The sequence below is a fragment of the Corvus moneduloides genome, chromosome 7 (genome assembly GCF_009650955.1).
Source record: "Corvus moneduloides isolate bCorMon1 chromosome 7, bCorMon1.pri, whole genome shotgun sequence".
Taxonomy (NCBI): domain Eukaryota; kingdom Metazoa; phylum Chordata; class Aves; order Passeriformes; family Corvidae; genus Corvus; species Corvus moneduloides.
The window spans coordinates 22,393,617-22,420,480 of NC_045482.1; the positions used below are offsets into that span (position 1 = coordinate 22,393,617).

Consider the following 26,864-nt stretch of genomic DNA (forward strand, 5'->3'; position numbering starts at 1 on the left):
TTGACAAGTACTTTGAAGGCGAGTCTAAGAACATTTGTTATTTCCCTTGACTTGAAATCTTGCTTCAGCAGATCATATACTTTTTCTGTTACATTTCTGAACTTGTGAAATACCTGCATCTGTCTCTGGTAACTACTAGTGTTCTGCAATCAGAGGGGGGAAATCTAACATGGACAAACCCAAAAGCACCACTCATAATTACTTTTTGGAGGCTAGGGCTCTTAAAATAATCTAGAAACTCCCCGAGTTTTCTGACTACCTGGTAACACTCAGATTTTTAAACAATCAAAAGCTTTACTGTTTTGATTTACATGTAATTCTGTCTTTTCCAAAAATTTGTCCTACTTTCACAGTACATACTCAAAATTCTCCTTGGAAAGGGAATCATGTAATAAACAAGGGTGATCTTCAGCACTAAATTTTAAACTTTTGTCCTATACTTCCATTTTCTGGTCTTAATTTAAAAACACACTTAGCAGACTTACACATCTATCTCCAGTGCCAAACAAATAAGTATAAGCCCTTCCTGCAATTTTATCAGTTCTTTCATGACTTGATTGTCAGAGAAAGAAGTTCAAAAAGCAGAAACTTTACAAGAATTGCTGGGGTTAGCAAAACATTGGGAGCTTTTCCATCAGCGTTTGAAGGCATTTCATTTCTGGGCCGTTATCTGATTTCCGACAGAAGTCCCACCGGTGTCCCAAGTGCCTCCTGTGCCGCGTACAGCTGTGTCACCGCGCTCCAGGGATGTGAACTGACGGAGAAACCGCCGCTCAAACCGCAAAGCCAGCAGAAAGCCGGGATCTTGCACAATCCCCAGCGCCTGCCGCTCCCAAGGCAGCCGCCCCCAGCCCCCGCCCAGGAGCCGCTCACGAGGAGAGCCCCGCGGGCAGCGCCGGGACTGCGGAGCCTCAGCACTCTTGGCTCGATCGGCGGTGCTGCGCCCCGCCCGCGCCGCTCCGCGATGCCGGTGGGTGAGGGGAGGGTGGGCGGCAGCGCGGCAGGGCCTGCGCCGCCGGCGGCTGACGGGGCTTCTCCTTTCAGACCTTCCTCAAGTGGCTGCTGGGGATCTTGGGGGTCGCCGTCGTTGTCGTGGTCATCACCGTGCCGCTGGTGCTGCTCACCCGCAGTAAGTGTGCGGTGCGGCCGCGAGGGGAGGGCGGCGGGGGGCTCGCTGCGGCCGCCAGCGCTCGGCGCATCCACGGCGGCGGGGGAAAGTTCTGTGGAAAGTTTGTGCCTCAGGGAGCTGGGTCCGCAGAGCTGGAGCTGCTGGGTCCTGGAAACTGGACGGTACGAGCGTCTCACCAGGGAGGGTGGGGGGCACGGGAACAATTTAAAATTCTCCCGATTTTCCTGTATGCGCTGGTAATAGTTAGAAGCATTGTCATTTTCAGCATTCTGTTCTTATTGTGGCCAAAGGCTCTCGAACCAGCAGTAAAATGCCAATTACTCATTTTTCTAGGGTGTATTGAAGAGGTAAGATTATATGCTCTCTCATTTGCTTTGTTTCCACAACTTTTGTTAATGCCTTTGAGTGAAATTATATAAACAGCACAGTTTCAGAGGTCAGAAAACTAGAGAAAGATTTGGAATGTGGTTTTGGACTCTGACCAGTTAGCACTTTCCAGGTTGCCCTTGTAGCTCTGGATGTTAATGTGAAACATCATTAAATCCTGATCAAGCAATGCATTGCTTTCAGCTGATTGGGCAGAGCTGCTCTCATTTTGTGTTCTTACGATTAACAGCTGAGCAGCCAGGGTATGTATAATCAGCACTGCAAACTCTAAGGGAGTGTTTTCTGGACTAGACCTAGGTCCGAAAGGTGCGCCCCAAAAAGACTGAAGATGTGTATGCTGATCTTGACGATGTGTTCAGAAATTGCTTGTGTGCACACAAAGTTCTGGGGGTTTTGCCGTGTCAGTTCAAGGGGCGGAGCTTGTGTCATTGGTGCTCATGTGTTATAATTTGTAACTGTTTTGCAGTTTAGCTCTATTAATGTTAATATCATAGTCATTCAAAACCAGATTTTCAAAGTCCAGATATCTGAGTTGCATACCTTGTAGGCTAAAACTTCCATCTGTGGATGCTGAGTATTTTCTCTTATTTTTGGGCAGCTTTTTGCCACTTATCTCAAAAAAGCAGATTTTTGAGGTGACAAGAAATACTCTGAATTTCACAAGTGGGGAAGAGCAAGAGAAAGGGTCTTGATAACTTATCAGATGGATGTGTGTAGGCATAACACCTAGTGAAAGAATTCAGTATGCAGGCCTGAACTCTGCTGAAGAGTTGGTACTTGTCTATCTTGATGCCAATGCCATGTCTTACTGTAAATAAAGTGGGTTTTCTTCTTTCATAAATGTAGCATAGGAATTCTTTTGCTCTAGAAGTGGCTGCAATTCAAGATCAGTCATTCAGTTACATAGTAAATTCATGTAACTTCAAAGAAGCATTTCTGTTCTATGATACACAGAATACCACCATGCTGTCAGCCTTGGCTTGCGTCCTTTCAGTTGTAAAAGAATAGAACAGTGTGTCAGACTTTTTACTATTGGTTCAAATTAAGGCATAGGAAATTACCTAATACACCCAGGTAGTTCAGTCGGTCCCTCTGGGTAAAATAAGGATTGAGATGGAGTGATCCCAGTTCAAAAACTTGAATTCCTGTCTCTTCACAAATCAGGCCAGCAGTAACATCTGAACAGCTGTGACCATTGTAATTTGGGAACTGCAGAATTCTTTGGATTTTTGACTGAAGGGTGCTAAACAGATGTTTACTGTAGCTGAGAGTGTACAGGTGGTGTATTCATAAAGTAGTAATTTATCAGAGCACTTAGTGAGAGTTTGATTCTATGGCTTTTACGAGCAGCCACAGGACATGTGAGTCAGCTGGGGATGCCTCTTGGGCCATACAGGTGATTGAGTACAAAATGAAAGTGGCAAAATTGCTTTGGGAAGGAGCAGCTCACATAACTATGACCATGTGAAATCAAAGTCTGCTCTAATAAGAGTCCTTGTAATTGCAGTCAAATAGTTTTTATTTCATCCCAATGGTTCAAGCATTTTACAGGGAGTCAATATGACAATTATTGATATAAACAGAGAATTTTGAGTTTGGATTTCTTTCCTTTGACCTGCAGCTGTTTTCCCTGCCATGCTTCTCAATGTACTTTCATTTCATAAGCTTAGTAGTCATGCAGCACATAATTAGTTTGATAAATGCTTTCCAACACTGTGAAAGGTTGTGAAATTTTGCCACTCTGGCAGAGTTCTGGCTTGTTGGCCCTTGTAGGCCTGGCAAGGGGAACTTCTGCTTCTTCTCTTGCAGACACTTTTCATGGACAAACAGTGCAGACTTAAATTTGAAGAGTGGTTCCCTAATTTGGGATGCAACCCTTTGCCATTTACCTTGAGGGTCTGCTGCCAGAACTCTGTACAAAATTTTATATGTTTCATTTAGACCCACTGTCTATTTTGACACCTCATTTTATATTTAATAACCACATGGGGATACTTGCATCAAACAGTTTAATTTCAAAACAGCCTTGGGGCTTGTATTTGAAGTCTGTTGATTAAAGCATTGTTGAGCTTTGAGGAGCTATCCAACAGGTGACTACAGTAAAAACTTGTTACCCTTAAAGCATGAGAATTTTATAAAAATATTGTGGTCTCCCTCTTCATGATTCCCCAATTTGCTTACACTTCTCAAGTTGTTTTTTTTTCTTCTCTAACCTTCCATGCAAAACGCAGATTGGTGTCTATATGTGCCTTTACCACTTCTCTAACTGCATTTCTTGTTACAGCTGGGCAAGAAGGCCAGGAGTGGGAGGATGAGCAGCCACTGCTGAGGGCAGGAAGGAGACAGTGCAGTATTTACTATTATTCTGCTGCCATGTGCAAGTCATAGACAGCCTTAGAGGGAGGGTCCCATACAACTGTCTATCCACAAACCGGGTTTCTTCACCCACAGGTTTAATTCTCCAAGGGTGAGAAATATGCACTGAATGAGAAGGATCATCACCGTCATGATTAGATGATATTATGCGTGTGCTTCTGTGGTCTTTTGATAGAATTGTGCCTAGAAGAGGCTGGAAGAGCAGGTCCTGGGGAGGTTAATGACCTTAAGGTGCCTGAGTGTTCTTTGTGAGTCTGAAAGGACAGGGAATCGAAATGTTTTCCTTCTACATGTCCTTGACTTCTGTAACTGTCATTTAACTCAGTTATCTACCCTAATTCAAATGTTGTGTAATATAATATAAAACTCCATTATCAACAGTGGATTGCTATCTGTAGAACAATTCTGCTATTCTTATTTCTTTGCTTTGTATGAGATGGGGTAAATTGAGAGGGCTTCCAGAGCTATTGATTACCAAGTTAATGATTAAATCCCTCCAGGGAAGTCTCTACAGCCCCATGGAGGATGTTCTCGGATGAACTGCTGCAGGAGGTGCCACAGTGCTCACTCATTGGTTATGGTCTCTCCTGAATGTCCTGTATCAGCTCCTGGGTATTGGATAGAATTCTGGATGAAGTGAACCTTTGGCCCAAGCCAGAAAAGTAGTTTTTACCTATTTTTTGGCTGGAAATCTATTTCAGTGCTCTGTGACATAGGCAGTAACTGGAGTGTACAGGAGGGGGGAAGAGTTAGAGTACTCTTTTACACATGTTGGAAGAGAAATGGGAAACAGCAGGTTTGGGAACACTATCCTGAAATATCTCTTCTTTTTTCTCTTACCATTGAATCAGCCAGGATTCCCTTGCATCTCTCCTGCTGCTCCTAAATTACATGCTTTGATCGCTGATCATTCTTACTCTTGTTCTGCTGTCACTTTAAAATGGCAATAACCATTCACCTTTTCTGATTTTTTTTTATTTCTCTATCCCTTTCTCATTATTGCTGAACATCATTCTTGCACTCGTCATTTCCTTTTTGTGGTTTTTTCCAGTCTCTCTTGGTAGTGGTAAACATGCAGTAAAGCTTCCAATATTATTCCTTTTAGTTTTCCATGGTTTAAAGTCAGTTAATTTCTTGTGCATTTTTTGTTTTGTTTTGTTTTAATTGCTTGTGGAAATTAGTAAATTGCACCTTGACATTGGGGAATAACAAATACATGTACCAAAAGTAATTTGTCAACACGGTTCAGTTTTGGTATGGTGGTATGTCATACCATAAACCTTACACAACAGTTAACTTCCTGTTTGCTTTCCACCTGTCCTGGTTTTGTCTGCAAGTCAGGTAATTTTCTCCTGGTAGCTGGTACAGTGGTCTGTTCTGGATTCAGTGTGAGAATAATCTTGATAACACACTGATGTTTTGGTTGTTGCTAAGTAGCTCCTGCTCTTAAGTCATGGACACCAGTTTCCCAGGCTCTGCCAGAAAAGACGTGGACAAGGAGCTGGGAGGGAGCGTGGCCAGGACAGCTGACCTGATCTGGCCAAAGGAATATTTCATAACATAGAATGTCATGCTCTATAAACAGGGGGGTTGGCTGTGAGGTGCCAATGACAGGCTGGACGTTGCTCAGTGGGCGGTGAGCAAATGTATTTTGCACCACCTGTCTTTCTAGGGTTTTATTCCTCTCGCTCTCCTTTTCATTACAATTATTATTACTATTAGGAGTATTATATTTAGTTTTATTTCAATCATTAAACTGTTCTTATCTCAGCCTATGGGTTTATCTTTTCCTGATTGTCCTCCACATCTCCACTGAGAGAGGAAGGGAGTGGCTGAGTGGTACTTAGTTGAGGTTAAACAATGTCAAACCTCACACCTACAGAAACCAACTGAATTTTTCTCTTAAGAGAGGGTAGCATATTAATAGGAAATTCCAAGATTCAAACAGAATTATTTATCAACTTTGTATGAGTACTACTTACATAAAAGGTTAAGAGCCTTCTTTGCAGAAGGACTTACTTATGGTTTTACTGTTGTTACAGGGGTATTATGATGTAATTATTTCCAGTATATCATTATGACAGTGCAAATATGTATATACTGCCAGGAGTAAGATCAGGGTAGAGATGAATCATTGAATCATTAAAATTGGGAAAAATCTCCAAGATCATCAAGTCCAACCCTTGATTGAACACCGCTTTATCAACTGAACCATAGCACATCAAGTCATCTCTTGAACATTTGCAGGGATGGTGATTCCACCACTTTCCTGGGCACTCCTTTCCAATGCTTAACCACCCTTTCAGTGAAAAAGTTCTTCCTGATGTCCAACCTGGACCTTCTCTGGCACGGCTTTAGGCTATTTCCTCTTGTCCAGTCACTATATGCCTGGGAGGGGAGCCCAACCCCCACCTGGCTACAGCCTCCTCTCAGGTAATTGTAGAGAGCGATTCCCCCTGTGCCTCCTCTTCTCCAGGCTGAACACCCCCAGGTCCCTTAGCCACTCCTCATAGGACCTGTGCTTCTCTGGACACATTCCAACACCTCCATGTCTGTCTTGAATTGAGGGGCCCAGAACTGGACACAGCACTCAAGGTGTGGCCTCGCCAGTGCCCTGTACAGGTGTCAGTCAGGGCCCTGGTCCTGCTGCCCACACTCTTGCTGATACAGGCTAGGATCCCATTGTCCTTCTTGGCCTCCTGGGCACACACTGGCTCAGGTTCAGCCTGGTGTTGGCCAGCACCCCCAGGTCCTTTTCCACTGGGCCACTTTCCAGCCATTCTGCCCCAGCCTGTGGCGCTGCCTGGGTTGCTGTAACCCAAGTGTAGGACCCAGCACTTGCTGAACCTCAGGCAGTTGGCCTCGGCCCATTGATCCAGCCTGTCCCGATCCCTCTGCAGAGCCCTCCTGCCCTACAGCAGAGCAACACTCCTGCCCAACTTGGTGTCATCTGCGAACTTAATGAGGATGCGCTCAATTCCCTCATGCAAAGCACTGATAAGGATTATTAAACAGAACTGGCCCCAATGCTGATCATTGGAAGCCAGTCATTTGGAGTCTAGAAAAATAAGTCTGTATGTGGAATTGTCGAAAAAGAAGAATAACAAGAAAATTCAGTCTTTGCAGCCTCTCTGAGGAACCTAAGAGTGAAAGAAGCAGTTTTGCTAAAATATGAACATCCACTGTCCTGTATAAAATCTTCGAAGCCAATAAAATGCACTTAAATGTCAGCAATTACTTTATTTTGTCAAAATAAACCTGTTTGACCCTTCTTTTCAAATGGAATCTGAATGAGAAGAACCAAAATTTGGAATTCAATGTGTGTTGAGTATCTTTGGTCAGTGGCACAATGTGGACAAGTAAGAATATACTGGTAATGGCCTACCTTGTAGATTAAGAAAATGCTTCAACTAGAACTTCTATGACTGTACCCTTACAGCTTGGCGCGTGTTTTCATATTCAGATACTATGTGGAAGGTGTTGACAGAAAATGAAATTTTAATTTTATACATAGCCAACAAATCTTAATAGTGGCCTGATTTTTAGTAATGAGACCTTAGCAAAATATGTATGTCACCAGGCAGAAAAACATTCATCAGTTTGGAAAAATCCCTAAACCTGTTCATCAGCCACCTGTCTTAAATTGCTTCTTCTTTTCCAAGAGAGAGTTTTGTTGCTTTCGAAGCCCCTCTGATTGAAAATGACACTTTCTCGATTAGGAAGAAGTCATATTCCCAACTAGACAACTGTGTATGAATATTAAATACCCACTTGTTCATAATCCATCAAATTAAATATTCAGCTAAATAAATAACCTGAGAAATTAATATTCTCACAGAAACTTCAAGAGCAATAAATCCAGCCTAGTAATTTTTTTAGTCACCTTTCAGATGGAATTGAGCAAGCATTTTTTTAACCTTTTCTGAGCATTTTAGACTAAAATCATTGTATGTTATGTCTCTTGTCTTTTATTGCAGTGGTAGTTGTACAGTCTGTGCTGTATATATACAGTTTTCTTATTGTTTGGAAATAAGAGTAAAGCTGTAATAGCTGACCTAAATGTCTTCCTGTGATGTTTCAGATGTCACATGCATCCAACCTGCAGAAAGATAACCTGCAAAAGCTATTGTGAGGTGTTTTCCTGTGTGTGCCCCCAAGGACTTTGCTTTCTTTTTCTTCTTCAGCATAGTGAAAGAGGCAGTCTGTTTAAAAAGTATCTGAAAGACTGGGGCTCTCAGAATTGATAGGGGCAGGTTAGCATCTTGGTTGATCAGTCACCACGTCTGTACTTGAGTGTTTTTATCAGTTGCTTTTATTCTATTCTTTTGGTTTAGCCAGCTGAAATTAAAATTCCTTCCCTTCTGGACCCTGTAGGTAGAAGGGTAGATGCAGATAGATGAAGGTAGATCTTAGGTTTCCATTTAAAAAAAAAAGGCAGGGAGGATGCAGGGAGAGAATTGCACACCTGAATTTAAAATCTGTAGTCTATGTTTTCAGAAGAAAACACAAACACTCACAGACTGAGTTGTTGTTGTTGTTACCACTTTTCATACTTTGGAAAAAGTAACTTGTGCACTGCAGGCAGTAGGAAAGAAATACTTTACGTAAAAGCTGACTGCAGTGTGCTGAAGCTGATGACCAAACTCAGTAGCTTAACTAGATTCAAAGTTTCATTTGGTCTTTTCAGACTAACCCAGTTACTTGGCTTTAATTTTCCAGTCAAAATTATAATGCTAAAATAAACTTTAGGATACCTTGGTGAACAAAAAAGCAAAAGAGGGATAAATATGTAATCAATTATTTCATCATAATCTTATCAGGAAGTGTTTATTATTTAATTAATTAATTTTTTATTAGACCTTCCCTGAATATTTCATTGCTTTTCAGATTTTTAGGGGTTTTTTTATTTGAGGCATTTCTGAAATTTGAGTTTAAGGGTAAGTAAATTATTCACAATTGCAACTATTAGCAGCTGGGGCTCTGCAGTGACCTTCCCAGAGTGAGCATGGGGAGAAAGGCACTAAGATCACTTCTTTTCAGCTTTTGAGGAGTACATGTTTGCTGAGGTAAGAGAGCCAGAGGTCTTCTGGTCATTCTAGCCACTGTCAAAAAGGTATTTTCACTTCCGTGAGTTTATTGAGTGATCTCACTGACGCTCCTTGATTTTATGCTTGCTGAATTTACCTTGCAACAAAGTTTTATTGCCTTCCCACTGCTACTACTTTAGAGATGGTTAGCTAAAACACTTTAATAACCAGCAGCAAAAACCCACTTAGTAGCCAGGTTAAGAAGCTGGGGTGGAACAATGTGCAGCAACGTCCAAATCTCTCTTCTGTCTGTTTCTTTCAGAAGAGACCTCTTCAGGAATAACGTACACTCTACAGAATTACTTGAACAATGACTACAAGTACAAAACACATAATTTGGAGTGGATTTCAGGTAATTCATTTTTACGTACAACTTGAATGTCAAGAAAATGTACTACCTTCAGCAGTGTACTACCTTTGGTCACCTCATGCTGAGGTGACTACTGTATTCTGAAAAAAAAGTCAAATTATTTAATAGTACCACAATAGAACAGTGTGTAGCTTCAGAGAGTTGATTCCTTGTTTCCCTTAGAAACGTGGTCACGTTCATAGGAAGCTGTATTCTCCTACTGCCAAGAGAGCACTTCTGTGCTTTTGGGTAGAAGCATGTTACCCTCTGAGGCGTGTCAGCTTCCCATGCATCGGGCTGCCAGGGAAAAGGGAGGTACAGGCTGCTTTTCCTTTTGGGTATGCCCAGTGCCCCAAGGGAAAGAGATGCTCGAAAGTGGATGCTGTGAGCCCCAGGACTACATTTTGTGAACATTCTTGTGCTATAAGCATCCTGTCATTATAGAACTGGGAAACACAACATTGACCAGATTTTTGAATTTTATTTCCTGCTTAAAAACATAAAGGGAAAACAGAAGTAAGTGATGAGAATTTTACTTTTTATTGACATCTCTCTTGTGCTTTTAGGAAATCAGTATCTTCACAAAACAGATAATGGGGACGTCCTACGCGTCAATGCTGACAACGGAACATCCTCAGTAATCCTGGCAAATACAACATTAGTATGTTGACTTATATGTAATATATGCAGACATTGGGAAAGGTGTTGAATTTCATATTTTGTTCTGCGTAATCTTTGGAATCAGTGCTTAATGTGTTTCTTTTGCCCTTCCTTTGTTGACAGGATAAGTACCAGGCAAGCACAGTTATACTGTCTCCAGACCAAAAGTTTGCTCTTCTTCAATACAGCTATACAAAGGTACAAGGGCACTATACATCTGAGGTTGAAACTGGGAAAAAAGGTTTGGGAACATCTGAGAGGCTGAGAGAATGTAAGGGAAATGCAGGAGGATGGATGAATGCAATGGATGTCTGTAAGGGAACAGTCAAGTTGAGCAGGCAGGAGGAGAAGAAACTGATATTATCTGTGAGTTTGGCAGAAGAGACTTGACTGCCTGAGGAAAAAAAGGCATCTGGATAAAATGTGGATGGAGTTATCACAAGGAGAACAAGGCTGGATGGTTTATCTGGGAAGACAGTCTAGGAGAGTAGATAGGCATGGCTGTTCCCAGGAGTTGTGTGGGTAAGGAGAAGTGATGAGTAGATATGCTGGTATACATCTGCTTGTATGTGTATGCTATATATGTGTGTGGTTGTTACATTGTGATGGTAGGAGGTAAGAGTTTAAAACTGAAGTGAATTAAAAGCTGCATGTGCTTAAAAGAAGGCTTGTGCTTGGAGTGGGCTTGTGTGTCCCTGTTCCCTCCTGTCAGTGAGCACATGAGAAGCCTGCAGCAGAATGCCTCATCCTGGCATGGTGCTGAACCGTGCAACAAAGGTTAACCCACATTTATGCCAGGTGGCATGAAAACCTGGCTCTGTGTGCCAGTTGAGAAGCCTGAAGGAGGTGATCATTTGCTCTGCAGTTTGTGCACTGAGAAACCAGTAACTTTGTTGTTCTTTCCTTTTTTTTTCTAGAGAGCTGCCTCTTTTGTTTGTAAAAGTTCAGTGCTGACTTGTGCAGTGTACAAATAACTTGAGCACTGTGTCACTGAGCACTGTCTACGTGTCCTGGCCGTGCAGTCCCAGAGCATCTTGCACTGTGCCAGACACAGTCTGTGCACTCAGTCATCAATTTTTTTCAGTTTTAGCTTTCATGCTGGGTCCTACTAAGCCAGTTACCTTTTGTCTTTCTGAATTGTTCAGAATTATTTGGCTTTTCACTGCATCATTAAGAGGTCACAAAATGCCTAATATTTTACCAGTCACCCTACACATCCCCTCTACTTGTAATTTATTGCTCTGTAGTATTTTAGTAGTTACATTCGTAAGAGTTAATTTTGTTTTACTGCTGAAGAAAGATCTTTTAACCTTTATATAACAGTGTGATTGAAAGTTCTGTTATTATTAATCTTTATTGCAAAGAAACAGAGTAACAAAATGAATCATGAGGATGTAGACACTTGTTATGTAATAGCCATCTGTCTGTGTAGTACTAAGTTGTTGGTTTATATCTTCATACAATTATCCAAGAACCCTCATAGAAGGTAGCATTATTGCAACATGTCAATGCTGTGGGCTACATCAAACCTCTCCAGCCCCACATAGTGAACATGTTTAAATGTGTCTGCATTATCATCATCATCTTTCTCTCGCTTAAGTGCCCACAGAGCAATACAGATTTCAAGAGGCAGATTTCTCAGAGAAGGGTTTTATTTCTGTGACAGTATGAACAGGAATAGGTCACCCTGGTACTGGAGGAACTGCTACAGACATACAGCTGGGACCTGTGAGAACTACTATAAAATAAGACACCAAGTTAAATAATACAACATGAAAAATGAGACAGAAAACAGCAAATGAGCCAGTAAAGCACAAGGAGATGGATTAACTGCATACTGATGATATTCTGCCATGTAGCTACAAGGATTTCTGAAAATCTGCAGCATCTCTGGCATCTGTATCTCTGTCCTTAATCAGTCAATGGCCCCTGTCATAGTATTTGTGACGACTCCAGAGGAAAATTCTTTAGCCTTTCCTTAAAGCTGGTTAGAGATCTGTTACCCTTGTATGTTCATTGTGTTCTATCTTAAGAAAAATCATGAGGAGGGTTTTAGGGGTAATTCAAACTGCAAGAGATATGAAACCTGATGAAATTTATTTTCTTTGTATTAAAATAATTCTTTTGCAGTTGTGGAGGCATTCCTTTACAGCTTCATACCACATCTATGATTTCAGTAACAGGTCAGTAATCTTTGCACATAAGATGAAGTTTTAACATTCTTTTGCAATGAAATGTCATTTCACTGATTTCTTTTGACTGCATTTTGTTTTTCCAGTTCCATCTTAGATGACAGACTGCTACCTAATGATACCCAGTATATCTCCTGGTCACCTGTTAGTCATAAACTGGTTAGTAAAGATAAGTGAAACTTACATAAACAGTCATTTTCATACACGTGACATGGAAACTCACTTTTTCTGTACCCTTGAGGTTTTGGGACTTTCCTACTGCTAGGTAAAGCAGCTGAACTAGTTTCAAAATTAACTACTGTTGCTGGAAAGACTCCAAAGTCCCTCTGTTTTATTTTGTTTTGTTCTTTAATGAAAATGCATTCCTGAAAGTAACTAGTGGCCCCAGCAGTCATGAAGTGCACAAATGTGCAGGAACTTCATGTTTTTACAGTTGCAGACAGTAGCTCATCCCTGACAAAGACAGCAGCATTACAATTGTCTATTTAATCATCACAGTGATTTTTATCTCCTAATTACACAATAATCAATGAAGTTCTACTTGATGGATGCATGTAATGGGATTAGAGGATTAAAATCTGTTTTGTACTCTTTCCCAGTGTTGTCTTCTTCCTCCTCTCCCCTTCAATCCATGCCAGTGGTGACAAACACTGAATTTGCAAGGCTTGTGCCTTCCCTGTGGTGCATGTTGGACTGTCACAGGAGAGTGTGGTGTTTATTTATTCTTATTGCTTGTAGCATGTAAATTATAAAGACCAATCACAGAAGCAAAGGAAGTTGAAAAGAGCTTTCTGCATCTCAGAGCAAAGCTCTGGAATTAAACTGTCTTGTTCAGTCATTGGAGATGAAAACCAGGGGTGATTAGAGAGGCAGGTAGGTGCAAAAACTAGAGTTCTGAGTGCTACTGAAGAAACATACCATCTTTGCACATCTATTGGCAGCACTGAGATCCCAGTGAATTTTTTACCAAAGCCCTGATAGTTTTCTTTGAAAGGCAAATTAGTGGAAGACAACTCCTGATGCAGGAAGGTAAGCTTATATTTGGCAGAAAATGAACTGCAAGATTTTCAAAACTTGATCCACTAGTCATTTCATAGTTGATTTGTTTTTTTGCATCTAGGCCTGAAGTTAGGTTGCTACTGCTGATCTGTATTAGTATTTGTATTAGTAGTTCCAAGTTTGTTAAGTATCAATGTTGTATCAACTTTTAAAGATGGTTTTTGTCATCTCATGTAAATTGCCCAGTAGATGAAATAAAGAAAGAAAGTTGTATTTACTTTAGTAGTAATTGTTATCACAATAATGTTTTGCAGGCATATGTTTGGAATAATAATGTTTATGTAAAAGCTTCACCAACAGCAGAACCTGTGCAAATCACTCAAAACGGAGAAGAAAATAAAATTTTCAATGGAATACCAGATTGGGTTTATGAAGGTAACTACATCAAGCAGGTTTTACTTTCCACTATGGTGTAAAAACTGTGGTTTATTGTAATTATTACTCATTCCTTACCATTGAAAAATTCCAACTAATCAAAGTCTGTATTTTAAAAGAAACATGCATCCTTATCTGAGCTTAATACCTGGCTAATATGAGGTTCTAAGAATGGAAATGAGTTTGCCTAGCTTGCATTGCATCACTGGAAATCTTAGTGTGAATTAGCTTCACATGATAGATTATAAACATTGATCTAATGTCTCATTTCAGAACCCCAACAAACAGTGTGCAGTTTAGTATCTGAACTTCAATTAAAAAAAAAATCCTATTAAAAACTAATGAGAACTGCATCCAGGATAGGGTCAACTTATCAATTATAACTTTAATACATTTGCATCTCTTTCAGAGGAAATGTTTGGCACGCATTCTGCTCTGTGGTGGTCTCCAAATGGCAATTTTTTGGCATATGCAGCCTTTAATGATACAGAAGTTCCTGTTATAGAGTATTCCTTTTATTCTGAGGACACCTTGCAGTATCCAAAGACCATTAAAATCCCATATCCCAAGGTCTGTGTTATTTATTAAACATGTTTGTTCTGTAGTTTCATTAAGAGAGTAGTCTCATTTAATCAGCTCCTGCTAATGAAAATATTGTCTGTCTCTCCTCAACAGCTTGCTGTGATTACTCTTTCTGAAGTCAACAGCATCTGGCAATGTTAAAGTATTTTATTATCTCCAGGGAAAAGAAAAAAGAGAAAAAAAAGTATGATTTAAGGCTTTGTTGTTTCACCATAAAATTTGGAGGTAGTGATTAGATGTTGAGATAAAAAACTTCTCACGGAGTTAAGCTGGTACAAAGTATTAGGCAGATGTACATTAGGTTAGAGTTGTGCAAGGTATTGATAATGGAATCTTCTTCAGCTGATCTAGCATTTTCAGTTTCTGTATTGAGATGAAAAAGAGGAATCTGCTGAAGGAGCTTCTTTGCCCACACCCAAAGCTCTTCCAATTTTAGTTGTGAGAACGAAACGTTTAGTGCAAGGAGCTCCTCCTCCTTGCCCCTCCTCTCCACGTGACTTTATGCCCACTGCTCATGGCACAGCTGGCACTGGGCTGAATGGGGCGAGAGTCAGAGTGCAGAGTGCCCCAACGGGTTCCCTCATGCACTAACATGGGGAGGGTTTCATGTTTAATACAAGATTTACCTGTGTGAAGTTATTCGACCTTATACGAGATTTTTATTTATCTGAGCAATGCACTTAAGACGTAAAGCAAGTACAAATTACGCTTAGAGTACAACAGTTGCACTACCCTGCTGAGAGTCAATACAAACATGTTCTCATAGCTGGCCTCCATAATACGCTCATTCCATTGCTGGGAAGGAATAGATGGGTTGAAATCAGCTCAAGCCCATCACTTTTACTTCTTTCTGTTCACCCCTGGGTTTTTATACTCTCTGTTGGCTTAAGGCATCCACGTACGTCTCCTCCACCCTGCCCCAATCCATGATGGTCTGGTCATCCCAGGGGGATATTATCACTCTTGATTAATGGGGCAGGACAGCTGATACAGACAGCTTATTGCTCATCTGGTGTGGCTGCCTGCTAGAAAAACTGCCCTCAGTTTTCTACCAAGCTCAGCTTTCTCTGCAGCAGCCACGACAGCCACTCCCTACCCTTCCCAAAGGTCCTGGAGCACATGGCCTTTGCCTGTGCCCTTGGAGCCTCCCCCAGAGGTGTCACTGACAGCTGCAGAAACTCTGTCCTGAGCACGGCCCCTGAGAAGAGACAAAGGTATAGAATGAATTGTCGATCTAAATTACACATTTTATTACAAACCCCTTTGGTTTGGAATATTGCTGACTTCTGGAGGTGGATCAAGTACAGCTACCTAACTGTTACCTTGAGGACTTGGCAAGTTAACTACAAGAGAAGCAGCCCTTACTGACACAGCTCTTTTGCTGTCAGCAGCATTACATTAGAGATAGTGGAGTACATGCTGCAGTCACAGCTTTGATTGAGATATAGGCAGCTGTGATATGATTAGTTAATGTAAGGTGCTGTTTCCTGTGTGTTAGCAAAGGATTTGATTCTCTGCTAGGTACCATGTGTGGCATGTAGGATGAGATCTGGTCAAATACAGCAAGCCCTGGGATTGTTTCTAAATGTAGTAGTCTTTCTAATCTAGAAATGTCTAACTAACACTTTTGTGTGAAAAATACAAAGGATAATTTATGTATCAATCTTAAAAACTGCTTTTAGGAACTTGTCTTTTCACATGTTTGCAGATGGCTGGTTTTACCTTTCTGTCTGTAGTAACTTATTCATCTATAATTTCAAACACTTATTTCACCAAGAATATCCTCTCTTCAAAAGTACAATGAAAAATTTTATTTTTAGGCAGGAGCTACAAATCCAACTGTACGATTCTTTATTGTGGATACCAGATCGCTTCCATATTTCAGCCCTGTTGAAATTCCTCCACCTGCAGAAATAAAATCAAGGTGAGAAATTTTGGTTAAATATTTGATATTTGATTGTTTCTTTTGATGGGAGAGGAGGAGCTTTTATATGTGACCTCCCTGTATTCAGTGTATATGGCAGGTTTTCCCTGTAATGTGGCTCTGGTAGCAACAAGATTTACCAGAGAAAATCTGCACAGAGATTATCCTCCTAGTGATTATATATAGATGGCATATTCCATGTATGTTATATTCAGAATGTGACAAGTTCTTGGCTCATCACATTCAGTGGAGTCTAACTATGGTGAAGTCATTTCACAGTACAACTTTAATATGAGCAAGTTTTCGTATAATCAAATTATAATATATGTATTCCAATTCACTGGGGGGAAAAAAACCCAACAAAACAAAACCTTAATGGTAAGTGAAGATCTGATTTCATTGGAAGCAGACTCCTTGCTAAGGCAAGGTATCATGGTTGTCTTCAGATTTATACTTAAAATGTTTGTTTTCTTTGGGAAGATGGTGAAAATCAGCACCTCTCAGAGTAAATGGAAAATTGTATTCCTCAAAATGCCACTGGAAATGCACAACATGATATAAATGTATTTTGTAAAGAGCAGCTACATCAATTTAAAGTGCATGCACACAATTTGGTATCCCAGATCTTGGGTTTTGTTTTTTTCTTTATAACAGTATAGTGGAAATGTTTTAGAGGTTTGCACTTACAAACATGATGGGTATGAAAGCACAGGTTATACTGATCAACCAGAAAAAAACAAAGGTCTGTTAGCTTATGCATAAAACCAGCATTTTATACGTGGGGGCCAAAAAGCTATAACTGGAAAATCAGTGCTGTTCCGTTTCAGTCCTCACCGCAGTGTAACATCCATGTGTTAACAGAGATGCAAGTTCTTATGAATATGTTGTTCTTTATCCTTCCCATTGCAGTCACACTGCAATAGCTGCATGTTAGATAGCTGTCGTGCCTTGTTTTCCTCCAGAATTTCAGTGCTGCAGAATTAAAAGCCCTTTACATTGTGCTCGGTACTGATTAAGATCTCTGCTGTCTTAGAGCTACATTTTACCTTTCATTAACACCTTATGGGAGTTGGTGTGAGGAGAATAACCATCAGCTATCTTCCAGCCTCATACCTGTCTGGCTAACAGAGGTGTGAGTTAAATGGAGTTCATCCATTTTTAAATTAATTTAACACTCCAGTAGTCAGGATTAATACAAATATAAATCTTGAATGATGAGTTCAAGGATCAAAACTCACTCCTGCTCCCAGTGGCTGATCCAAATAATGGTCAAGTCTCACCATATGTGTCCTGCAAAAGTTGAGGTGGCCAGAATGAGTCCTGGGGAATTTTGCAAGAGCAAAGGTACATGAGCAGGAAAAGGTCAGCAATGTGCAATGTTCCTGTTGGGTAGTGTTTCTTCTGGAAGCACAAAGTATTGAATATTTACATTGTGTTTATATGTATACCATTATGTGACAGGACAGGCTAGTTTTTGTGGTGGAAAATTCTATTTTTACTTCCATGGAGCTAAATTTTGAGCAAAACTAAGTTTGAGTTGGTGGCATACCTCACTCCACCTGCCTGGCTGGGGATGCCAAGGGGCATTGCCCCAGCAAATAGTTGCCTGTTACAGCACTATCCAGAGCTTGGATGAGCAGCAATTTTACCCCCGCATTTGAAGGGAGCACAGCACACTTGTGTTGCGAAGGAAGAGTTTTATTTGTCACGAAAAACTGCCAGAATCTGGAATGGCAGTGTTTTGCCATATGATGGTACTTGAAACCTGACATTCTGCATGAATGACCAGCATGAAATCCATTCAGCATTTAAACACTGTTTTTTGGCACCATGAGTACAGGGGGCTCCTGTTAGCCAACAGGAGGATGAAGGGAATGGATCCTTCTTGCCTGAAATGATCTGCCCCAAAACAAGCTGACTTCTGAATTGAGTGTTTGCAGAGTATTGCTTTTCAGCAACAAATGAGGAAGGGCAGCACAAAACTACTGTACTTTGTACTTGAGCTAATTGCAGCTTAGTTAACCTTTTGTGTGCTGTTGAATACTGAAGGTGCATTCCCACTCTCACAGGGGAGAGATATTTATTATAATAGCTTGATAAATAATATTTTTTTTTAATGATTTATAGTCACCAGAATTGTTAACATCTCTCACTTTGAAGGAATAACAAGTGTGGGAGTAATGCCCCTTTTACAAAACAAGGGAAACCACTATTATAGATACATAAAGAGTGGCATTTTCCTTTTTCTTTTTTTTCCAAACAAGCTCCTGCAGACTCAATGACAGTAGCAATTAAATGACCTGATGACTTACCAGTCAAATATAAGTGCAAAAATAGACCTTTTCCAAACATGGTTTTGAAACTGTAATCTAGAAATAAATCTGAAGGTTTTTGGTAACCAGCTGACATATATTTTTAATCCATCCACACTAATTGTAGTGTTTCCCTCCCCAAACTGCAGTGATCACAAAGATACTCTCATCACAAAACTTCCCACACATTTTTGTTAACTAACTTTGGGGGAAAAGGGAACATGAACTTGGAACTAAGTCAAATGTGCAAATTATGGTTAAAAATGTATACTTGCCTTGGAGGGGAAGTTTGTTTTATTTTAGTTCATAAGGCTTTGAGGAGATAGGAGAGATCTAAAATAAGAAAAGACAGTACATCTAACAGATCGTTATGGTAAACAAAGCCACTAAATTTTATGTGGTGCATTTTAAAAATTATTATACAGGAATATTCATGAAAATGATTGTTTTTTTCAGATACTTCATTCTTCTTGTCAGCAGGGTGGTATTCTGAAGACGAAAGCAAAATATTTAAATAGTTATATCTGGTTTTGGTATGATCTGTCCCTCTGTTGTAACTAATAGAAATAAGTACTAAATTGAGCACAAGCATGTATCACTCAGAAAATAATTACAAGCAACCAACTTCAGGCAGCTAAGGATAAAATTCCTAAATCTAAGGCATATATAACTTAATATTCAGAAGAATTTCCTCTAGATGCACACAGAACAAGATTTATGAACAGTCTGGAGTAGCTATTATTTTATGCATTAGAGAATAGCTGTTAAAATTTAATTGCAGTCTTTCTGGAAGTGGGTTTGTATAAGCCATCTAATTCTTTATTGTATCTCTGAAAATAACCAAGGCATCTACTAGCAGCAAAAACAATTGATGAAAAAATGGCTCAATTACATTTGCATCATTGTTTATTGTTGAAGAGTAGATTGAAATGAAAATAGCCAGATGAGTCTCATTCAGTGAATTGCTGAATGCTATTGTATGGTATGCTATTATAGAGAGGATTTTAAATATCTTATGTTGTTGCTGTTTTCAGGGATCATTATTTGAGTGTTGTAACATGGGTGACAGATGAAAGGATTTGTCTGCAGTGGCTCAGAAGAATTCAGAATTTTTCAGTCCTCACAGTCTGTGACTTTGAAAATGCTACTTGGTCATGTCCAAAGGTAAGAAAAATTAGGTGGGACAGTTGCAATGGTAAATGCAACTAGAAAGGAGTAGAGTATATCTTTGTGTTTATCTTTGTAGAAATAAAGCCTGGTGTAAAATAAACATAATTGTTGTGGGATTGTTTGTTTTTTCGTTCTTAGGAAAAACAACATACTGAAGAAAGTACAACTGGCTGGATTGGCAGAGTGAGTGCTCAATTTCTAAAACTGATACATGCTAAATAATTCTGATAATTATGAAAATTTCATATGAGCCTGTTGCATTTTGCAGTGCCTCTTGTGTGTAGGTCCAATCCTCTTATTTGCTGCATCTTATGTGTACAGGGGAAAATGATCTCAAATGGACCACTATGTCACCCCGCACCTGGGGTTAAGCTTTATTTTTTGTCGGTAATGGGTTCTGAACTCCCAGGCTGGGTTGACAGTGCAGCATGGCTGGAGCTCTAATCATGCCCTCTGTGACCTGTTCATCTTGTTGACAGGACAAGAGGGAATGGCTTTAGATTGAAAGAGTAGGTCCAGATTAGGTGTTAGGAAGAATTCCTTCACTATGAGGGTGGTGAGGCACTGGAACAGTTTGCCCAGAGAAGCTGTGGATACCCCGTTCCTGGGAGAGTGTTCAAGACCAAGTTGGATGGGGCTTTGAGCACCCTGGTCTAGTGGAAGGTGTCCTTGACCATGGCAGGGGGGTTGGAACGAGATGAACTTCAAGGTCCCTTCCAACCCACATCATTTTGCGATTCTAGGATTTTATGTTCAGACCAAAAGCATAGCGCCCTTTCCGGATTCCTTTCTACTTCTGACCTGCTGCTTTGGTAGCAGTAGGTAGGGGGGAAATGCAAGTGCCCAGATTCAGAATTCCCTTTGTTCTGGGGAGTTGCCAGCTATGCTGGTTTACCTGCGTTCTAGTCTTCCTGCTACCTCCAGAAAGATCTAGGGAATAAAATGTATTAAGAAGTGTATTCTGTAAACTTCGAACCCTCTTGGAAGGAAGGCATAGAGGATAAATGTAATTTTTAGTGTATCAGGTTGCAACAAACCATTCCAGGTTTTAAATGGGGCTACTTACTTATTTATTTTCCCCCACATGAAATATCCATTGAAGACAAGTGGGGACAAGATGCATATAACTGGCCAGATTAAAATTTTCATGCACTTCTGCCAAACCAGCCGCTACTGTCTGGATGATGCTTTCCAAGCTGCCTCTCAGTCCTTTTGTACATGGTAGAGAGTAGGCACCTAATGAACTACACAGAAGATCTGGGGGAAGTGAAGCAGAGATGCAAAAGTTCAGATTTGGAGGGAGAAATGAGTTTCAGAGTTTTTGATGAGAACACAGAGTACACTTTCCACTCCCGCATTTTCCACACACTGATTATGCTTTAGTCACTAATTCACTTTTGAAGTCAAAAATGAAAGTTTAAAGAAATGCAAAAAGGGAGGCAACAGCAGGGATGAAATCATCCGCAGTATGAAGATGAGAGATCAACCCACCTGCTGTCAAATTTGATATGGAAAGGAAGGCCTTAACGCTGACACATTTTGCTTCTCTGCAGCAAAGGCTTCACAATTAGACAATGTGATGATCAAGCTGCAGACTTTGTAAACAGTTGTGCAAAATGAGAGGGCAAAATGCAAGTCTGTGCCACTAAACTAGGTTGTTGGTTTTTTGTTTCTTTTAAAGAGACAACCCACTTCTTTGGAGCTGTTGGAAGAAATGATAATCTCACTGTATGATTCTTGGATTTGAGAAAGAAATAGAGAGTAGGGAGGATTAAAGAGGGGATAGGATAGGTATATTTATTCTTGTTTTTAATTTTCACCTTCTTAGGGATGAGAAAATGATATTTGACTGATAAGGAATATTTTTATACATCTGCAAGATGTATATGTATATACATATGTATTGATAAATTTAAGTAAATTATATATGTGTGTAGTATACGGACATATAGTCCTCTCTTTGTATATATAATGCTTTTTATGGTTTTTGGAGGGGAGGGTTTTTTTAGGTCTTTTGGTGGTGGTTTTGGTTCGTTGGTTTTTTTTTTTTTTAATAGAGATGAAATTATGTTTCAACTAAGAATGCTCAGCAAAGCCTGCATTGCTGTATAAGGCTTCCAGGTCATCAGCTGTTAGAGCTTGCCAGTTGAGTTAAAAGAAAGTCACACTTTGAAAATAAGGGAAAAGCTAGCAAAATATTTGCCAGATTAATTTTTGCAAAAATATTGCTTGGGAAGAAGGAGAGGTTATTTGGAGCACATGGTTAGGAAGACTTAATTTCTGTCATTGCTTTCTGAATGACTGGAGGCAAATCACTTCAGCTTTGTTTCACCATTTCAAAATGGGTATAACATCTCCAAGGCAGTTACATTGTGTCAGTTGCCTAATTAGCATTTAGATCCTTTGGGCATTTATCACAGAAAGTTTATTTCATTCAGCTCAATTTCATTCCTCTCTTTTTTTCTACCATATGTAGCACATTCAAATGGCAGTCAATAGAAGAAATTGATTCATTTCTGTCACTCTCAATTGATAAATGGATAGTTCCTTCATGAAAATATTATTCCAGTTTGAGCTCTCTGTCATTCTGTAATCACCTACTTACTAGCAAAATTTCCTTGGAAAGCAGCTTGTGGGTTTTTTTTTTGAATAGAGCAGGACATTTTTCACTCTTAAGCTAAAAAAAATTAAGTTAAAAGAATTTGTTCACAAATATGTGTTTTAAAATGGGAAATTCAAGAAAAACATGAATTTGCAAAGTTTACATTTTTATAGCTTACAGCTGCTTTGGACAGAATAAAACACTGCCTTTGAAAGTAGATGCACATATTGCTTCCTAAAATTGTAGAAAACGAAGACCACTGAAATTACTTCAAATTCAAGGGGGGTATGGGGGGCTGGATCACTACTGAGACTAATACTCAGGAAATTCTGCTGCTTAAGGAGCAGTAAAATATTTCAAGTGTGTTTATTTTAAGAATGATGGTTACAGGTTCTACGTACTAAATCAGAAGGCAAAAATGTTTGCAGTACATTCATTGATGCCTTGTTTTAAGAATTGAGACTCCTGGTTAGAGATATTAAAACCTAAATTTATCGTTTTGGATCTGGAGTTTTGTTTTTTGCTTTAATAGACATCTCTCTTATGTTCAAGTTTCAGCCATCTGTCCCTCACTTTGCACCCGACAATGCTACCTACTACAAAGTCTTCAGCAACGCAGCAGGTTACAAGCACATCCATTACATAAATGGCTCACAGGTGAGGAATACAGTGTAGGACAGTCACTGCTGGCTTTTGTTTCTCCTGGTGACCAAGGAGCTTCATGTTCTACTTTTTGCCCTGCTTTTTCCCCTGCTCCAGGCTCCAGTAGCTATTACATCAGGAAAATGGGAAGTAATCAGCATAGAAGCTGTAACTGATAAATTTTTGTAAGTATTTGTAAATAAGGTACCACTTCCTATCATAAGAGCTGGTAAAAAGGGTCTAAGCAAACAAGGAGAGAGAACAGGGAGAAGGTGTCATTTAACTCATTAAAAATCTGATTTAAACATGTAAGATGAAATTTTTAAATATTATACTGTAAATATTTTAATAAAACCAGTATATTTTGCTTTTACAGGTACTACATTAGTAATGAAAAGGATGGAATGCCAGGAGGAAGAAATCTTTATAAGTAAGAAATTTTTTTCTGCAGTATGAGAAAACTTGTTTTTAATGTAAAAGAGAAACTTTAAGAAAAAGCACTGAAAATTTAAAGATTCTAATGTGGGATCTTTGTTAGGATATTTAATGAAAATCAGTGTAAGGGTATAAGCTGCAAAAATAACTGAAATATTTTTCTATAAATTCAGTTAATAAAGGGAAATTGCAAGAAGAAACAAGCAATCCTCAAGCAAAAAAAACCTAAAAAAAATCCTCATGCTTTTTTTCCTATTACAATAATTTCAGTATTAATTGAACTCAAAAGTTGAAAGTCTGCTTTCACTAGTTTTGGAATCCGTTTCTATCACTTCTGAATTTTAACATATTTCATTCGGCCATCTTATTTAAAAAGCATATATTGGTTTAGCACAGCTTAAAAAAAAAGTAATCTCTGAGATGAAGCTGATTTACTTTGCAGAGTGCTCTTGGAAAGCAGTCCAAAATTTACTAAATGTGTTAGCTGTAATCTGAATCAAGAAAGATGCCAGTATTATTCTGTGTCCTTCAGCAAAGACGCACAGTATTATCAGCTAAATTGTCTCGGTGAGTATATCCAGAATTAATTGACATAAACATGACTCACTGATTAGTTGGATGGTGAAGTTCACTTCGTCAGGATCTTGATATGTACTGTGTAACAATGATATGTGTTGATAACATTGGATAAATGTATTGGCAGTGGAAAAACATACTGCCTCCTAGGCTCAAAAGTACCTTGACAAAAATTACTAGGATAAGACTTGTTAGTTCTATCTGTCAGTGGACCTGAAAGAGCTGCAAAACACTCGGGTCCACTGTGCATCTCCACGAGAGATGCACGGGGAGCTCTGCCTGCAGAAGGAATTTGGAGGCTCTGAAAGTGTGACAAGCAACAGACTGGGTAAAGAGCAGTGCTTTATGTATGAGAATAAAATTAAGATAGTGCTGGTCAAGAAATAAATCCAAGTAATTTAATCATAAAGTAAGCAGTGGGACTGTAGTCTGTCTCTGATCTGTAAGTGCTCCTGCTAGATAGTACCAGGGATAATTATTCAAAGGGCGGGAAAAATAAAATCGTCTCCAAAATTTCTTTAAATTGAAATGTGTGTTGCTTTTAACATGCTAAGATCTTCCTTAATCCATGGGCTGGAAGGACAGACAGCAGAGAGGGAACTATCTGTCACATTGTAAAAATGGTTGAAGACAGCTGCTGTGGTCTCTGTGACAAGGCTTCCTCATGGCCAAACCGTTGTCCCACAACCAAGGCATAGACTTTGCTAAAGAGTGGAAATTCCAGTCTTCAGTACCTCACAGTCATGTGGATCATCTCTGAGACAGTCTGAATATTTTTTGGGATCCTGTGGCTTGAATTTGGGCCCGGCTAACTTAATATTCAGCTTGAGCAGACTGGAGGGAAACAAGTTCTGAGCTTCTATGATTCACCCATTTCCAATTACTTTACGAGGGTTGTGTTTCAAGCCAGCATGCAAACATGAAGGTTTTGTGCCCTGTTAACAGGTCCTGGCCTGCCCATATCTACTCTGCACAGAAACATTGATGATCAAGGTATGGAATTGTCTTTAATTTATATTAAGCCAGAAAATTGCACTGTAAATTTATTCTAATTTCATTCTCATTGCATAGTATAAGAATAAAAATGTCAGTTACAAAGGGTAAATTTAATTTCAAATAATTACCAGAAGAATAAATTATATAGCTTGGCATATGTTTATTCCGAGTTTATTTAATGTTATTTTACACTGGACTAGAAAACAGTAAGTAGTGTATGACTTATTTACTGGATAATTGTTCAGTTTTTCTGAAACTGGATTTAGATGAAAAATGGGGAAAAAATAACTGAAGGAAAACTATATTGTAAACATTGAATCTGAGAGGAAAAACAAAAACTGCAATGTAAGTTGCCATCATCTCAGGTTTAATATTTAAAGTGATTCATAATTAAAGAGCAATGCATATGAAAAAAATGTGCTTAGTCTTTGAATCTTACTTACTCTGTTATTTAGTTCTCAGATACTTGGAAAATAACACCGAACTGGAAAATGCATTGAAAGATATTCAGATGCCTTCAAAAAAAATTGCCTCCCTTAGTATAGGTGGATACAGTAAGTTTAAAAACATCTTTTACCTTCCCCCCCCCCTTTTCACCAAGCGATTCAAGGTCTTCTGCTGAGGAGCATGACGGGACAGATGGGTGTAATGGGAATTCTTGCAGTTATTCAGAACCTAGAGGCAAGACGATTTTTTTTTTTTTTGGACATTTCCAAACATTCTGAGTTATTTTCTGAAATCCCAAAATGTTCTTATCTAAAATATGCTTTTTCCATAGTGTGATATCTTTTCATGATGAAATGGCTTAACTACTTTTTCCTTTATAATAAACTGGAAAACAGAAGTCTCTAACAGTGCATTAAATAAATAAGAGAAATGAGGTTGGGGCACAAACTCAAAGCTCTTAACCATTGTTGAATTTTAATTAAATTATAAATTCAAGTCGGTCTTTCTGATTTACAGGTGCAAGTCTCTTTGGTTTGTGTTAGCAGGTTGGGAAAATAGAGAAGTTCAGTTACTATGAAAAAAGAGAGAGAGTCTAAATGGAAAATCTTGAGAAAAAATTTAAGCAACATTTCAACACTATCACCTTTGACTTTGTGTGGGGGATTGAAAAGATTGAATAGATTTGGATTGAATAGTCATTCTTGAAAGCACATTCACGCTCCAAGACTGCATAGACCTCAATACAGACCAGAACAAAATGCTAGAAAATGAACTTTTAATGCTTTGTGAGGGGTGCTCCTCAGAATTTGGGTAGAGAAATGTTCTTTGTGTGCTCTTAGGCTGAGCAACATCAGAGAGCCCAGCAGCGGGAGACCTGGTACCTATCTAGACTGTTCTTGCTCCAGCCTTTGCTATCAGCTTTTCTCTTCATGACAAACTTCCTCCTGATAAAATGAGCAGATATTCTTAATGGAATTAACATTTTACAAACTGGGTTGAGTTAGGTCAGTCATGGCTAACTGTTCTTTTTGATGCCTCCCTTCTTTCACTGTTACCTTATTTTTATAATAACTCTCTTTATCTTTGTGTTTTCTGTCTTTTATTTCTGTCACATTCTTACTAGGGCTAAAGATGAAATCTTCCAGGCAAGACGGAGATTTAAAGATGTTCTTCATGCTATCAGTTGTATATTCATTTTTTTATTCCTCTTTGTTCTTACTACTTCATGTCTTCAGGGTAAAAGCTTTTGGGTAAGGGGAATCTATTTTTAATATCAAAAATAGGAGACGAAAATCCATTTATGTAGTCCTACTTAAAGTTTCAAGTCTGCTCACAAATCCATGTAGATTGTCAGAGAAGAAATCCACCCCTGTGACTACAGAGTATGCAAACAGTTGAAATTAGTTTTTTAATGTGTTCAGTTTAGATTGTTAATGTTTCAGTGTTCTGATGCCTTGCATATTCATATCTGGGCAAATTTCCGTAAGATTTGCACTCTGACTATTATTGCAGTGCAGTCCATCAGCATTGCAGCATCAGTTCTCTTAAAATTCAGGAATGAGCA

The 26,864-nt window shown here is 39.3% G+C and overlaps 1 protein-coding gene across 2 annotated transcripts in view; it reads left to right on the forward strand.

Annotated features, from left to right (window-relative positions):
* The first annotated feature begins 454 nt into the window (after nt 1–454).
* The window catches only part of DPP4 (dipeptidyl peptidase 4), a 53,726-nt gene continuing 27,316 nt past the window's right edge, over nt 455–26,864 (forward strand). Inside the window, exons 1-18 of one of the 2 annotated variants that reach the window (XM_032114053.1) lie at nt 455–970; nt 1,045–1,129; nt 9,242–9,331; nt 9,895–9,989; nt 10,112–10,186; nt 12,119–12,171; nt 12,267–12,339; nt 13,494–13,614; nt 14,024–14,184; nt 16,017–16,120; nt 19,467–19,596; nt 19,741–19,785; nt 22,757–22,861; nt 22,964–23,031; nt 23,223–23,276; nt 23,724–23,848; nt 24,803–24,850; nt 25,309–25,407. In XM_032114053.1, the coding sequence (XP_031969944.1) occupies nt 965–970; nt 1,045–1,129; nt 9,242–9,331; nt 9,895–9,989; nt 10,112–10,186; nt 12,119–12,171; nt 12,267–12,339; nt 13,494–13,614; nt 14,024–14,184; nt 16,017–16,120; nt 19,467–19,596; nt 19,741–19,785; nt 22,757–22,861; nt 22,964–23,031; nt 23,223–23,276; nt 23,724–23,848; nt 24,803–24,850; nt 25,309–25,407 (1,537 nt within the window). In that variant the 5' untranslated portion in view covers nt 455–964. The remainder of the gene's footprint in view (nt 971–1,044; nt 1,130–9,241; nt 9,332–9,894; nt 9,990–10,111; nt 10,187–12,118; nt 12,172–12,266; nt 12,340–13,493; nt 13,615–14,023; nt 14,185–16,016; nt 16,121–19,466; nt 19,597–19,740; nt 19,786–22,756; nt 22,862–22,963; nt 23,032–23,222; nt 23,277–23,723; nt 23,849–24,802; nt 24,851–25,308; nt 25,408–26,864) is intronic. The other variant, XM_032114052.1, reaches the window with a different exon arrangement.